Below are 13,113 nucleotides of genomic sequence, written 5' to 3'. Positions count from 1 at the left end.
TTGGGTTTATACCCAGAAGTGGATCTACTAGATCGTATGGTAATTCTATTTCTAATGTTTTGAGGAACCACTGTACTGTTTTCCAAAATAGCTGCACCATTTTACATTTTATTTTATTTGAAAAGAGAACTTTTCAAATTTTATACGCTTTTGTGTACCAGTAAGCTGTATCTTTCTAGGACTTAGTCTATTTCATCAAACTTTCAAATTTATTAACAATGTTTGTAATGTCTTCTGTATCTGTAGTGATACTGATACTTTTTTTTCTGTTTATATTGGTTACTTAAGCCTTTTTTTCTTCTGTTATAAAAGTCACTGGAATTTATCAATTTTAGTTATCTTTTCAAATAATTGAGTTTGTTGTTCCTTTTTATTGTATATTGTTTTTATTTTGTTCATCTGCTCTTACCCTTCTTTAAGTTTACTTTGGTATTGGTTGCATACATTTTAGATACGATTTGTGCTTTGTTTATGCTCACCTGGGTTTGTGTGCTCCTTTCTACCCCTTCCAAAACAATTTTCCAGAGGTACCCAGTTTTTGTTTCTTTGTATGTTTGTTTTAATGAGGAAAGTAAAGTGGGGTGAAAGAAATTGGTGTTAGAAACCATGTCATCTTTCAGCACTAGGCTTCAAGCATTATCAGCTGTACTTAAAATTCTAACTTACTCTGGTTGACAAGATTATTAAATGCATCTTGTAAGAGTGTGTCTCTCTTTTTTTTCCCTTTCCCTGGCAGGACCCGTTGGGGCCCAGCCCCTACTCATGGTGCCCAGAAGACCTGGCTATGGCACCATGGGCAAACCCATTAAGTTGCTGGCTAACTGTTTTCAAGTTGAAATTCCAAAGATTGATGTCTACCTCTATGAGGTAGATATTAAACCAGACAAGTGTCCTAGGAGAGTGAACAGGTAAGAATTCAGAGATCTTTTGCTTTTGGTATTTGTCTTTGCTTTAGAAATTATGTTTATCTTGTATATCTAAATAGCAATGATAATGTCTAACAGTTTGACCAAGAACAGATGGTAATTTGCTTTGAAATTGACTATACTTCAGAGGTGTGATGATGGGAAAAATCTACAAACAGCCTTGAAATTTTTCCATTATAACATAAATTCATATGTTTCCTCTGTGATAATAGAAAAGGTGCAAGTCATTTTTATGTGCTCTTGAAATCAGACTGAGCATTTTTTCCTTTGCTATTAGGTAATATTTATCGGTGCTTTCTTTTTTCTCCCCACCCCACCTCGACCTTATTTACCCCTTTCGTGATGTTCCCTTTAAGATGATGGTGGTTGTCATGGTTTCATGCCTTCTGTTCTCCTGATCCTCAACTCCTAACTGTTCCCTACTCTTTTATAGGAACAAGTATGTATGATATATAAAGATTTATCAATCTGCTTTCAATAAGCTTCTTTCACTTCCCCCAAATACTATGGATATGGATGTGGTTTAGATAATACAGGAACAGAAAAAGAATTTATGACGTGATGTATACCACAAAGGAGGGTTTTAAAAAAAAAATGACTTATGGACAAAATATTTAGAAAACAATGATGTTCAATTTAGCCTTTTAGTTTGTACTATCAAATACCCCAGCCTTTTCTTACTCAGTAAGTATTATTATTAAGAGCCTTCATTTAAAACGTAGATTTATTGCTGTCAAGAAATTTGTAATTTAGTAGAAGAAGAGATAAGACACATAAGAAATATGACGTGAATGAGCACTAAGAGACTTTTTAATAACATATAAAAGAAAACCATCATATGAGTGTTATAATTAACATGTAATAAAGAGTTCTTTCTGAGGTCAGGAAGCAAGTTGTGGAGTATTACAAGTGGAGGAATCTTAAAATATCAACTAATCTGATGCCTTTTTTTTTTTTTCTCCTGATACCTTTTTTGTAGCTGAAATCCAGAAAGGTTGAGAGGCTTACTCAACAACATTTCTAATAGCAAAGGTGAGACCAGCACTCCAGAATCCTGACTTGATAGTCATTAAGAAATATTTGTAAAGCAAGAAGGAAAGGAATTGGGCTAAACAGTTGGTAGAACTGCAGATCATGTAATAAAGAGAACACTTTTTTTTTTTTTTTTTTTTTTAAGATGAGGCAGCAGTAACAAAGGTACAACAATTGAGAAGAACCAGGTTTAGTGAGCCTAAGCCAGGCTTAAGGGGGAGGTTCTGGTCAGGTACTAAAATAAGCTACCATCTGTGAGTACATGACTTCCTAATCTTGCTGTAGCCTCCACCTCTTTCCTGAGCTTCAGACTTGACACCTGAATATCTATAAAGTGCTTCAAACACAGGTCAAAACAACTTATTCTCTCAATCCCCATCCCCACACTCCGCTCATACTACTATATTCTTTTCCTCTACCTAAATTCCCAAACTAGACCTTCCTTTTCCTCCTGTTGGTTATCAAGTCCTATTGCTTCTGTTTCAGAAATTATTCCCTAATTTGACCCCTCTCCATCCATACTGCTACCACCTTGGTTTCAGACCCTTATTTGTTTTCTAGACTATTGTAATGATCTTCAAATTGGTCTCCCCTAACATTTCTTTCTCTCCCCATTCTCGATAAGTATCCATACTTCTGGCGTAGTTATTCTTTTAAATAAGAAATCTGATTATATCACTCCCCTACTTTAAAATGTATTCAGCTCCCTATTGCCTACAGAATAATATCCCAAATTTAGTATAGCATACCTTTCTTAGTTTGGCTCTAACCTTTATCTTTTTTCATATTCTGCAACTCCTACCTGGAATGCCTTCTCTGCCCTTACCTAGAGCAAACTTCTGTTATTTTTCAAGACAAACCTTTTGAGCTCCATAGTCAGATAGTAGTTCATTCTTTTTTTCTTTTTCTTTTTTACAAATAATATTTGGCAGTTTATTAACCAGTGGAGTATATTGCACAACAAATTACCTCACATCTTTCAGGAAGAAAAACAACTAAATTTGAAAAGTAAAGACATCACCCACTGAATTCGGACACAGTTAAAATGTGCTTTAAATATTTCTTTGGGAGAAGGGACACAACACTTCTACTCAATTAAGAGAAACATATGTACAGTCCAGGTCTTTTGTTTTCTTTACACCCATCATGCCATGAATTCATAGGTAATGGGTTCCAACAGTTCAGGCTCCTTTCCACTGGTTCTCATGAAGTGTGCTTCTCTGGGTGGAGCAGACTGGCGCTTCAGCTGAACCCAAGTACCTTTCTCTTTGGCTTCCTTCTTTTTCTGATCGTTTTCCTTCACACATTTCAGAAAGCTGTCTTGGCTCTTAGAGTGCTTAATGTGCTTGATAGGCACATTAATTCTCTTGGCAAGAATCTTGCCCTTAACTTGTTTGTTTACAACGATGCCAACATTGTGCTAGGTAACACTGTAGACTCTTCCAGTTTTGCCATGGTAACATTTGTGGGGCATTCCTTATGGAACAGTGCCCATTCGCTTGACATCTGCAATATCACTTTCTTCTTGATTTGCATGTATGTGGCCAAAGGAACAACTCCGTGTTTTCTAAAAGGCCTAGAGAACATATAGCAAGTACCCCTCCTCCTTCCCTTTGTGTTGGTCATTTTGGTGAATTATTGGAAGATGGTGGTTCCAGCCGAAAGGCCAGATGGTAGTTCATTCTACTATGACCTTGTAGTACTTGGTTGGTGTACACTTTCATTACAGTATTTTTAGTGTGTTATTTGTTACCCTCTTCTCTCAGTATAACCTCTTCATGAAAAGTAATATTCTTTATCATCATCTTTGTAGCCCTGATCTTAGCTCAATGATTGGCACATAATAAATACTCAGTAAAATGAATGAAATGCTTATAAAAGTAAAATGGGATGAGTGTGTTGGTAGGAGACAGGAAAGAGAACTGGACATTATAGAGGGCTTTGTATGCCTAGATATGGATTTTCAGTTCCCTACCCTTCTCTCCTAGGATATATAGGTTAGTCTTTATGTTAGTGTCCTTCTCTTTTGTCTGTCTTTGGGCTTACAGGGACCAACTGTCTCATGCTGCACTCTCAAATTCCCTTTTTCTTGTTTCTCAAAACGGGGGTGTTAATGTGTAAATTTGAATGAAGGATAATTCTGACCTTTCTGGTAGATGTTTACATTTTTAAAAGGCATTTATTAATCTAAGGAAGTCTCTTAACTGATAGAATGTCTAAGGCAGATATTTCTTAGCTGAATTCCTTATTATTGCCTCTTCACCTTGCCCTGCCTGAAAAAATTGCCCCTAACTTTAGCAGTATATAGTGAAGAATTCTTATACGTTATTTATTGAATAGGAAAATTATATGACGAAAATGTTAGAAAAACAAAATCACTTGAAGACAAAATGGGATGGAATTGAGGAAGTGGTAGGAGTTGGAGGCTTGGGACTTAGAGGGATGTCAATTGAAAATTTTTTTAATATTTCAGATGAGTTATGAGGGACTAGGGCATTGGCAATAACGTTGGGTAAAAAAGAACAAAATTGTTTATTAGATTTGTTCTTTTTCCTACCTTTTTTTGGTAGAGGAATAATCACATGTTATATGTGTGTATATGAAGTTGCGTACCATAGAGTTTCACATGTAGGTTAAGTTTGGGAAGAAAATGTATATAATAAATTAGTGTGGTACATTCTGGTTTTAACTTACAGTCCTTTTGGCATCCCTAATTGTATTTCATCTTTATGTTGCTTTGTCTTCTTACGTTATTTGTCAGTAGGAGTAAAGGATCTGCAATTTAGATGTTCCCAAATGGAAATTTTTTTTATCGTGTACATTTTATTTGAGTTTTGATAGGAGCTATAGGACTTCCTTGGGACTCTAAAATTGGTGTTAACCAACTTTATACTTTGTTAATAATATTGATTTAATATTATGTCAACATCCACAAAACTTATTCCCTTTATTTTCTTCAAAAGCCTAGCTTTTGTCTTCACTTTTTGCAATATCATGTAATTAGTCAGTTAAAATTGTTGGTGGGCTTCCTAAATTGGTTCAGTTCTTACACTTCAACAACTAGAATTCTAGAAGTTAGAAGAAACTCAATAGAACTTTACAATTCCTTTTCAATATGAACTAAACAGTTATGGGCCAAAATGCAGCAGTATTTAAATCAACACATATGAGGTTTCTCTTGTCCATATGCCACATGCTCAAATATTTGGCACTGTGGCATTAATCATAATAGTAGAATGATGTATTGCAGCCAAACAAGTTTCCACTTTAGTCAGAAGAGTTTTCTTGGACAAAATATCCAGGAAATGCTTGTGAATCATCTTGTGAGTCAATTTTTCTACTTTAGACTTTCTGTCTGTTGCCTTTTTTATCCTTTCCTCACTTCTTTGGGGAGTGTGTGTCTATGTGTTTCTTTTTTTCCCAATTTAATGATTTGATTATAAAATCATCATTAGTTAAAAGAGCATGTAAAGCAGATTTCAGATGTTTCTTGTTTTTTTTTAACAAGTGAATGGTCTTAAAAATTAATTTCTAGAAATATTATGACCTAAAGTATAAAATCTGTAACTTGAGATTTTTATGCTAGTTTGTCCAGCTACTAAATATATATGAGGATAAACCATGAATAGACTGTTCCATATTTATTCAAAATTGTTAAATAGTGAAATAGATGGGGAAAGTTGTGTATGCAGCATGATTATAAATATAAGATCTCCTTGCATAAAGATTTGAAGGAATGTTGAAATAGTTGGTAATAGATTGTGATCGAAGTTTTTGGTTTAATTTTCTTTTACAAATTAAGCATTATCTTATAGTCATTGTACTAGTATGATTGCTGTTACTATTCTATTATGATTAATGACATAGTGCTGAGTGTGCATAGTGCATATGGATGTAATGTAATTCTAATGATTGAATCTTAGAAGGAAAAAAATCTATATTGATATGATTTTGGCTTTTAAATAGAAATAGCAAGTCAGAGTGTTTGAAGAAACTCTCTTCTACTGTTATTAGGAATATTATTGGCATAGTGTAATAACAGGGTAGTGTGCCAAGAAAGGGATATTCTTTTTTTTCTTTTTAACACATTAGGTTTTTTTGTTTGTTTGTTTTCTTTTCTTTGGCTGCTTTGAGTCTTCGTTGCGGTGCGTGGGCTTCTCACTGCAGTGGCTTCTCTTGTTGCAGAGCACGGCCTCTAGGCACGCGGGCTCAGTAGTTGTGGCTCGTGGGCTTAGTTGCTCCACGACACGTGGGATCTTCCCAGACTAGGGATCAAACCCGTGTCCCCTGCATTGGCAGGTGGACTCTCAACCACTGCGCAACCAGGGAAGTACAGGACATTCCTTTTTTTAAATAACATCCTTATTGATATAAAATTCACATACTACACTATTCACTCATTTAAAGTGTGCAATTCAGTGGCATTTAGTATGTTCACAGTGTACAACTGTGAACACTGTGTACAACTGTCACTGCAGTCATACTTTAGAACATTTTGTCCTCCACCAAAGAAATCCCATACTCACTAGCAGTCACTCCCCATTGCCTCCCTCCCTGCAGTCCCTGCCCAACACTAATCTACTCTCTGTCTGTGTAGATTTGCCTTTTCTGGACATTTAAATATAAATAGAATCATACAATATGTGGCCTTCTGTGTGACCGACCTCTTTCATTTCACGTTTGTTTGTTTGTTTGTTTTTTGTGGTATGCAGGCCTCTCACTGATGTGGCCTCTCCCGTTAAGGAGCACAGGCTCCGGACACGCAGGCTTAGCGGCCATGGCTCACGGGCCCAGCCGCTCCGCGGCATGTGGGATCTTCCCGGACCGGGACACGAACCTGTGGCCCCTACATCGGCAGGCGGACTCTCAACCACTGCGCCACCAGTGAAGCCCCATTTCATGTTTTTTTTTTGCTTTTTTCTTTTTTACGGTACGCGGGCCTCTCACTGTTGTGGCCTCTCCCGTTGCGGAGCACAGGCTCCGGACGCGCAGGCTCAGCGGCCATGGCTCACGGGCCTAGTCGCTCCGCGGCATGTGGGATCTTCCCGGACCGGGGCACGAACCCGTGTCCCCTGCATCGGCAGGCGGACTCTGAACCACTGCGCCACCAGGGAAGCTGCATTTCATGTTTTCACATAATGTTGTAACATGTATTAGTACTTCATTCCTTTTTATTGCTTAATGATATTCCATTGTATGGATATTTTGTGTATCAGTTCATCAGTTGGTGGACATGTGAGTTGTTTACACATTTTGGCTCTTAATTATGCTGCTATGCACATTCATGTACAGAATTTTGTGTGGGACATGTTTTCATTTCTCTTGAGTGTATTCCCAAGAGGGGAATCATATGGTAACTCTGTGTTTAACCTTTTGAGGAACTGCCAGACTCTTTTCTAAAGTGGCTGCATCATTTTACATTTCCATTAGCAGTGTGTGGTGATTCCAGTTTCTCTACATCCTCATTAACATTTATCTGTCTTTTTGATTATAGCCATCATAGTGACTGTTAAGTAGTATCCCATTGTTACTTTGATTTGCATTTCCCTGATGGCTAGTGATATTGACCATATTTTCGTGCACTTATTGGCTATTTGTATATTTTCAGAGAAATGTCTGTTCAGGTCTTTTGCCCATTTTTAAATTGGATCATTTGCCTTTTTGTTACTGAGTTGTAGGAGTTCTTTATACCTTATCAGATAAGATGATTTGCAAAAATTTTCTCCCTTTCTGCACCTTGCCTTTTTATTTCCTTTTAAAAATTTTTTTCTTTTAATTGAAATATAGTTTATTTACAATATTATATTATTAGTTTCAGGTATACAAAATAGTGATTTGATATTTAATAGATTATATTCCATACGAAGTTATTATAAAATATTGGCTATATTCCTTGTGCTGCCTTTTCAATTTCTTGATGGTATCCTCTGAAACACAAACATTTTTCATTTTGATGAAGTCCAATTATTTTTTTCTTTTGCCACCTGTTCTTTTGGTGTCTTATCTGTAGAGGGGTATACTTCTGATTAAAATGATTTAGAAGACATACACCAGAAAACACTGCCGGTGAAAATCAAATGGTATAGTTTTGAATGTTTAGCTATCTTGGGGAAACTATATCATGCAAAATATGTCAGTTAAAAAAAAAAAGCAAGTTTTATTTTCCTTGTTAGTTGTTAGTCACTTGGAAGATAGGAAAGCTAATAGATGGTGATTATTTCAAATCTCAAGATTCTTTTAAAGTAGCATTTAAATAAATTAGTAGAAATTAACCTTTTGGCTAATATTCCTACAATATATTTGAAATTCAAAGATAATCTTATAAATAAATACATGTCTAAACATCAGGGACTAGTAGGTAGGGTTTTTTCCTAATATCTATCTATTTGTGTAGATTTAAATTACAATAACGGCTGTATAGTATTCCATTGTAGGATGTGCCTTGACTTGTTTACTTCTAGTATGCTCCATTTTTTTTCTCAGGCTGAGTTAAATTAATTTAAAGCAGTTATCTGAATGTACCATATTATTGTACCAAAGCAGAATGCTATTAGTACTAGATTTCAGGATATATGGATCCTGACTAGAACTATAATTCTAAAGCCTGCAGTAACTTTTAAAAAGATCATTTTTAAAAACTTCCCTATGTTTTCATTAACTGTTTAACTTATTGTGCCCCTGTTTGTGTCAGGCACTGTGCTAAGTTCTGGAGATAACAAGATAAATAAGACATGATTCCTGCCAAGGATTATATAGTCTGTACAGAGTGACAAGTTCTGTGAGATGTGCAGTATATGCTGTGATAAAAGATTCCTGCTTTTGGTTAGCGAGGAAGATAGGGTACATGACATTGTTACCTGAGCTGAATAGTTACCCAGTGGACTAGGGGAAAGAATAATCCATAGAGAAAGAGCATGAGCAAAGGTGTGACATGTTTATGTAACAGAAATAGGCCAGTATAAATAGAGTAGCTAGAGTCTGAAAAAGTTGGCCAGCAAGTAGGTTATAAAGGATCTTAAATCCATGCCAAGGCTTGTGAATTCAGAAAGAGTAGAGAGCCACTGGAGGCTTTTGAGCAAATGAGGAACACCTATATTTAAAAGCATTTCTTTCTTTCTTTCTTTTCAGTGTTTTTTTTTTTTAATTGGATTATAGTTGAGTTACAATGTTGTCTTAGTTTCTGGTGCTCAGCAAAGTGATTCATTTTTTTTTATGTGTGTGTGTGTATTCATTCTTTTTCATATTCTTTTCCATTATGGTTTATTACAGAGTACTGAATATAGTTCCCTGTGCTATACAGTAGGACCTTGTTGTTTATCTATTCTATATATAATAGTTTGCGTCTGCTAGTCCCAAACTCCAGTCCAACCCTCCCCTCCGCCCTCCCCCTTGGCAACCACAAGTTGTTCTCTATGTCTGTGAGTCTGTTTCTGTTTCATGGATAAGTTCATATGTGTCTTTTTTTTTTTCTTTTGCTGTACCACGCAGCTTGTGGGATCTTAGTTCCCCGACCAGGGATTGAACCCAGGCCCTCAGCAGTGAAAGCGCAGAATCCTAACCACTGGACTGCCAGGGAATTCCCATATGTGTCATATTTTAGATTCCATGTATAAGTGATATCATATGGTATTTGTCTTTCTCTTTCTGACTTACTTCGCTTAGTATGATAGTATCTAGGTCCATCCATGTAGCTGCAAATGGCATTATTTCATTCTTTTTAATGGATTAGTAATATTCCATTGTATATATACCACATCTTCTTTATCCATTCATCTGTCGATGGACATTTAGGTTGTATCCATGTCTTGGCTATTGTAAATAGTGCTGCACTGAACATAGGGGTGCATGTATCTGTTCGAATTATAGTTTTGTCTGGGTATATGCCCAGGAGTGGGATTGCCGGATCATATGGCAACTCTGTTTTTAGATATTTGAGGAACCTCTATGCTATTCTCCATAGTGACTGCACCAATATACATTCCCACTCACAGTGTAGGAGGGTTCTATAAAAGCATTTCTAGGGAATTCCCTGGTGGTCCAATGGTTATGACTCCATGCTTTCACTGCCAAGGGCATAGGTTCAATCCCTGGTCAGGGAACTAAGATCCTGCAAGTGGCATGATGCAGCCAAAAAAAAAAGAAGCATTTCTAATGGCAGTGGGGAGAATGAATTAGAGAAGAGAAAGACCAGGGTCATGGAGAACATTTGGAAGGCGATTGCAGTAGTCTTCAAACTTTTGATCATGCATCCCTATTAGTTAAAACATACTTACCCATGCATTCAACAATAAATATATATATATACACACACACACACACACACACACACATTTAAAAATCTTTAATTTATGGACATGTACTACTATTCTAACACTGCATAACTATAGAAAAATTAAAGGTGGGAAACAATATTTTGAAATAAACTATTTAAGAATAGATTTAGTAATCTGACATGTTCTGATTACTGTACCAAAACCTGATAGAATATGTGCCACACACTTCAACGGAAATAAGTTACAACATGCTGAAGATGCATGAATGAGTGGGAGTTCCACTGTTAACTCTTATGTTGCAGAACTCCCATTATTCTCTTTGGATTCCTTGTGTACCTACATATGTTACACCTGATCGTCAGATGTGGACTAAATGAGGATACCAGTGTCAATCCCTATTCATGAATTTTAGTCCATCTCAATTTGTAATTGTTAGATGAAAATTAAATATAAATACTTCTAACCATTTTTTCTCATACTCCAGCATAGTCACTAGCACCTCTAATACTTTTTTTTTAATATTTATTTATTGGCTGCGTTGGGTCTTAGTTGCAGCACACGGGATCTTTTGTTGCGGTGCGCAGGCTTCTGTCTAGTTGTGACTCGTGGGCTCAGTTGCCCCGCGGCATGTGGGATCTTAGTTCCCCGACCAGGGATCGAACCTGCATCCCCTGCATTGGAAGAGGGATTCTTAACCACTGGACCACCAGGGAAGTCCCCTATTTTTTTTAATTTGTAGTATAGTTGATTTACAATATTAGTTTCAGGTGTATAACATAGTGATTCAGTATTTTTGCAGATTATGCTTCATTATAAGTTATTACAAGATAATGGCTATAATTGCCTGTGCTATGTAATATATCCTTGTTGCTTACCTATTTTATATATAGTACTTTATATCTGTTAATCCCATAGCCCTAATTTGTTCCTCCCCCCTCTTCACTCCCCTTTGGTAACTGAAGTTTGTTTTCTATAGCTGTGAGTCTGTTTCTGTTTTGCATATACATTCATTTGTATTATTTTTAAGATTACACATATAAGTGATACCATACAGTATTTGGTCTTTCTCTGTCTGACTTATTTCACTAAGCGTAATATTCTCTAGGTCCATTCATGTTCCTGCAAATGGCACAATTTCATTCTTTTTAATGGCTGAGTAATATTCCATTCTGTGTGTGTGTGTGTGTGTGTGTGTGTGTGTGTGTACACACACACATACACCACATCTTTATCCATTCATCTGTTGATGGGCACTTGGGTTGATTCCATGTCTTGGCTATTGCAAATACTGCTGTTATGAACATCGTGGTGCTTGTATCTTTTCAAATTCGTGTTTGGTACCTACTTTTTTAGATTAGAGATCGTGTGTTCTAAGACTTAACTAATAGCAGTGGCAGTGGCGGTGGAGCAAAGGCTTAGATGTAAGATTTAGAAGAAGAATGAATAATTTAGGTGTGTAGAGAAAGGGAAGAGATAAGAATGGCTTCATAGTTCCTTGCTTGTACAATGTTGATGGCTTTAACAGAAATACAGATGGTGAAAGGACCAAGTTTTTTATTTTCTCTTGACTATTTGGAGGTTGAATTGTGTGAGAAACATCAAAATGGATAAGTTCAATAGATTATTGGAAATAAGCGCCTAGAGCTCAGGAAATAAGTCAAGATTGAGATTTGAGATGTGTCAGCATATAGGTGATAGTTAAAAGCTAGGGAGAGTGTGTAGCGTCAAGATAAGAAAACTGAGAATAGATCTCTGGGGATACTATTGTTTCAGGTTGCCAGTGAAGACACTTAGAGATTGCAAAGGTAGGAGAACCGGGACAAAGTAAAAGCTGTTTCAGAGAAAGTAAAGGACGGATTGTGATTTTCAAGGATTGATCACAGTGGCAAATGCTAAAAGAAGCGAGGAACGTAGAGACTGAAAAGAGGCTATGTCTATTAAGAAGTCAATGGTGGCCTGAGGGAGAAGTGTTCTAGAGGAGAATTGTTAGTATAAGCCACATTGAGTTAAAAATCGATTGCTCAGTCTAAAGTAATCTATCAATTGTTTGTGAATACTAGAAATGGTTACTAGATTAGCTAGTGTGGTTATATAAGATTATGAAAGAATTCACACCCATATGAATTAGCAGTGAAGATAGTTTATGGTAAAATGCTCTGATGTACTACAAATTTTATAAGGTATTAAAAAGTTGATCTAAAGTATAACTCCTTTCTCCTCTACTCTGCATCTTTAAACTTTAACTTGATGCAAAGGTATGGCTACCTTCTCTGCTACTTAGTACAGAGTTATGAAGATAAATTAGAGGTTAGAAGGATACTAGGAGAGGCTGTCAGCTGTTTTCGCTGTGTTTTATAAACCTCTGGGTGATTTTAGCGTCTTGTTATACCTTAGCAATCTTCCTTTGTTCTGTCTGTATTATAGTGGCAGGTTAATTTATTGTAACTGGGAATATTAAACTAAGGTGAATAGTCACTTTTAGAGGAAAATACTATTTTACGTCTTCTCCTAAAGATTAAAATAATATTTCCCATTCTACCTTTTGGGAGCAGAGAATTAAGAGGTACCTAAAAACGAGATGAAGACGGGTCTCTGTGAGTTTATAGTAACAATTAACAGGAAAATAATTTCCTCTCCTTTTTACGTTAAAGTTTCCCTCTCCTACCATTTTTCTGCTGTATGAGTCAGGTGGTAAAGTGGAACTTACTGAAAACAATATTAAATTTTACTTTACAGTCTGTGCACCAGAGCATGATGGAGTCAGTCAAAAGACTTGGTACCAGAATATAGGAAGTGGTGGTTGAGGTAAGAGTGGGAAGGTAGGCTGTTAGCCCTGTGTAAGACCTAATGTACTCAGGGAGGTTCCATTTTTGTAGTGATTG

At 36.3% G+C, this 13,113-nt stretch overlaps 1 protein-coding gene and 1 pseudogene across 7 annotated transcripts in view; one reads left to right on the top strand and one right to left on the bottom strand.

Moving 5' to 3' along the window:
- AGO3 (argonaute RISC catalytic component 3) overlaps positions 1-13,113 on the top strand; it is a 126,826-nt gene that overhangs the window by 19,759 nt on the left and 93,954 nt on the right. For 2 of the 7 annotated variants that reach the window (XM_089896116.1, XM_089896102.1), the window contains exon 1: positions 597-908. In XM_089896116.1, coding sequence (XP_089752242.1) covers positions 688-908 — 221 coding nt within the window. In that variant the 5' untranslated portion in view covers positions 597-687. Of the gene's footprint in view, positions 1-596; positions 909-941; positions 13,037-13,113 lie in introns of those variants that run through there. The other 5 variants (XM_022575221.3, XM_089896127.1, XM_022575219.3 and 2 more) reach the window with 5 other exon arrangements.
- On the bottom strand, positions 1,484-4,253 carry LOC149750789 (large ribosomal subunit protein eL21 pseudogene; annotated as a pseudogene).

Source organism: Delphinapterus leucas, chromosome 1 (assembly GCF_059928025.1).
Source record: "Delphinapterus leucas isolate spDelLeu-1000000601 "Yukka" chromosome 1, BTC_Dleu_Yukka2, whole genome shotgun sequence".
NCBI lineage: Eukaryota > Metazoa > Chordata > Mammalia > Artiodactyla > Monodontidae > Delphinapterus > Delphinapterus leucas.
Note: the sequence above shows the minus strand (reverse complement) of the source record. Positions and strands in the feature narration are given on the sequence as shown.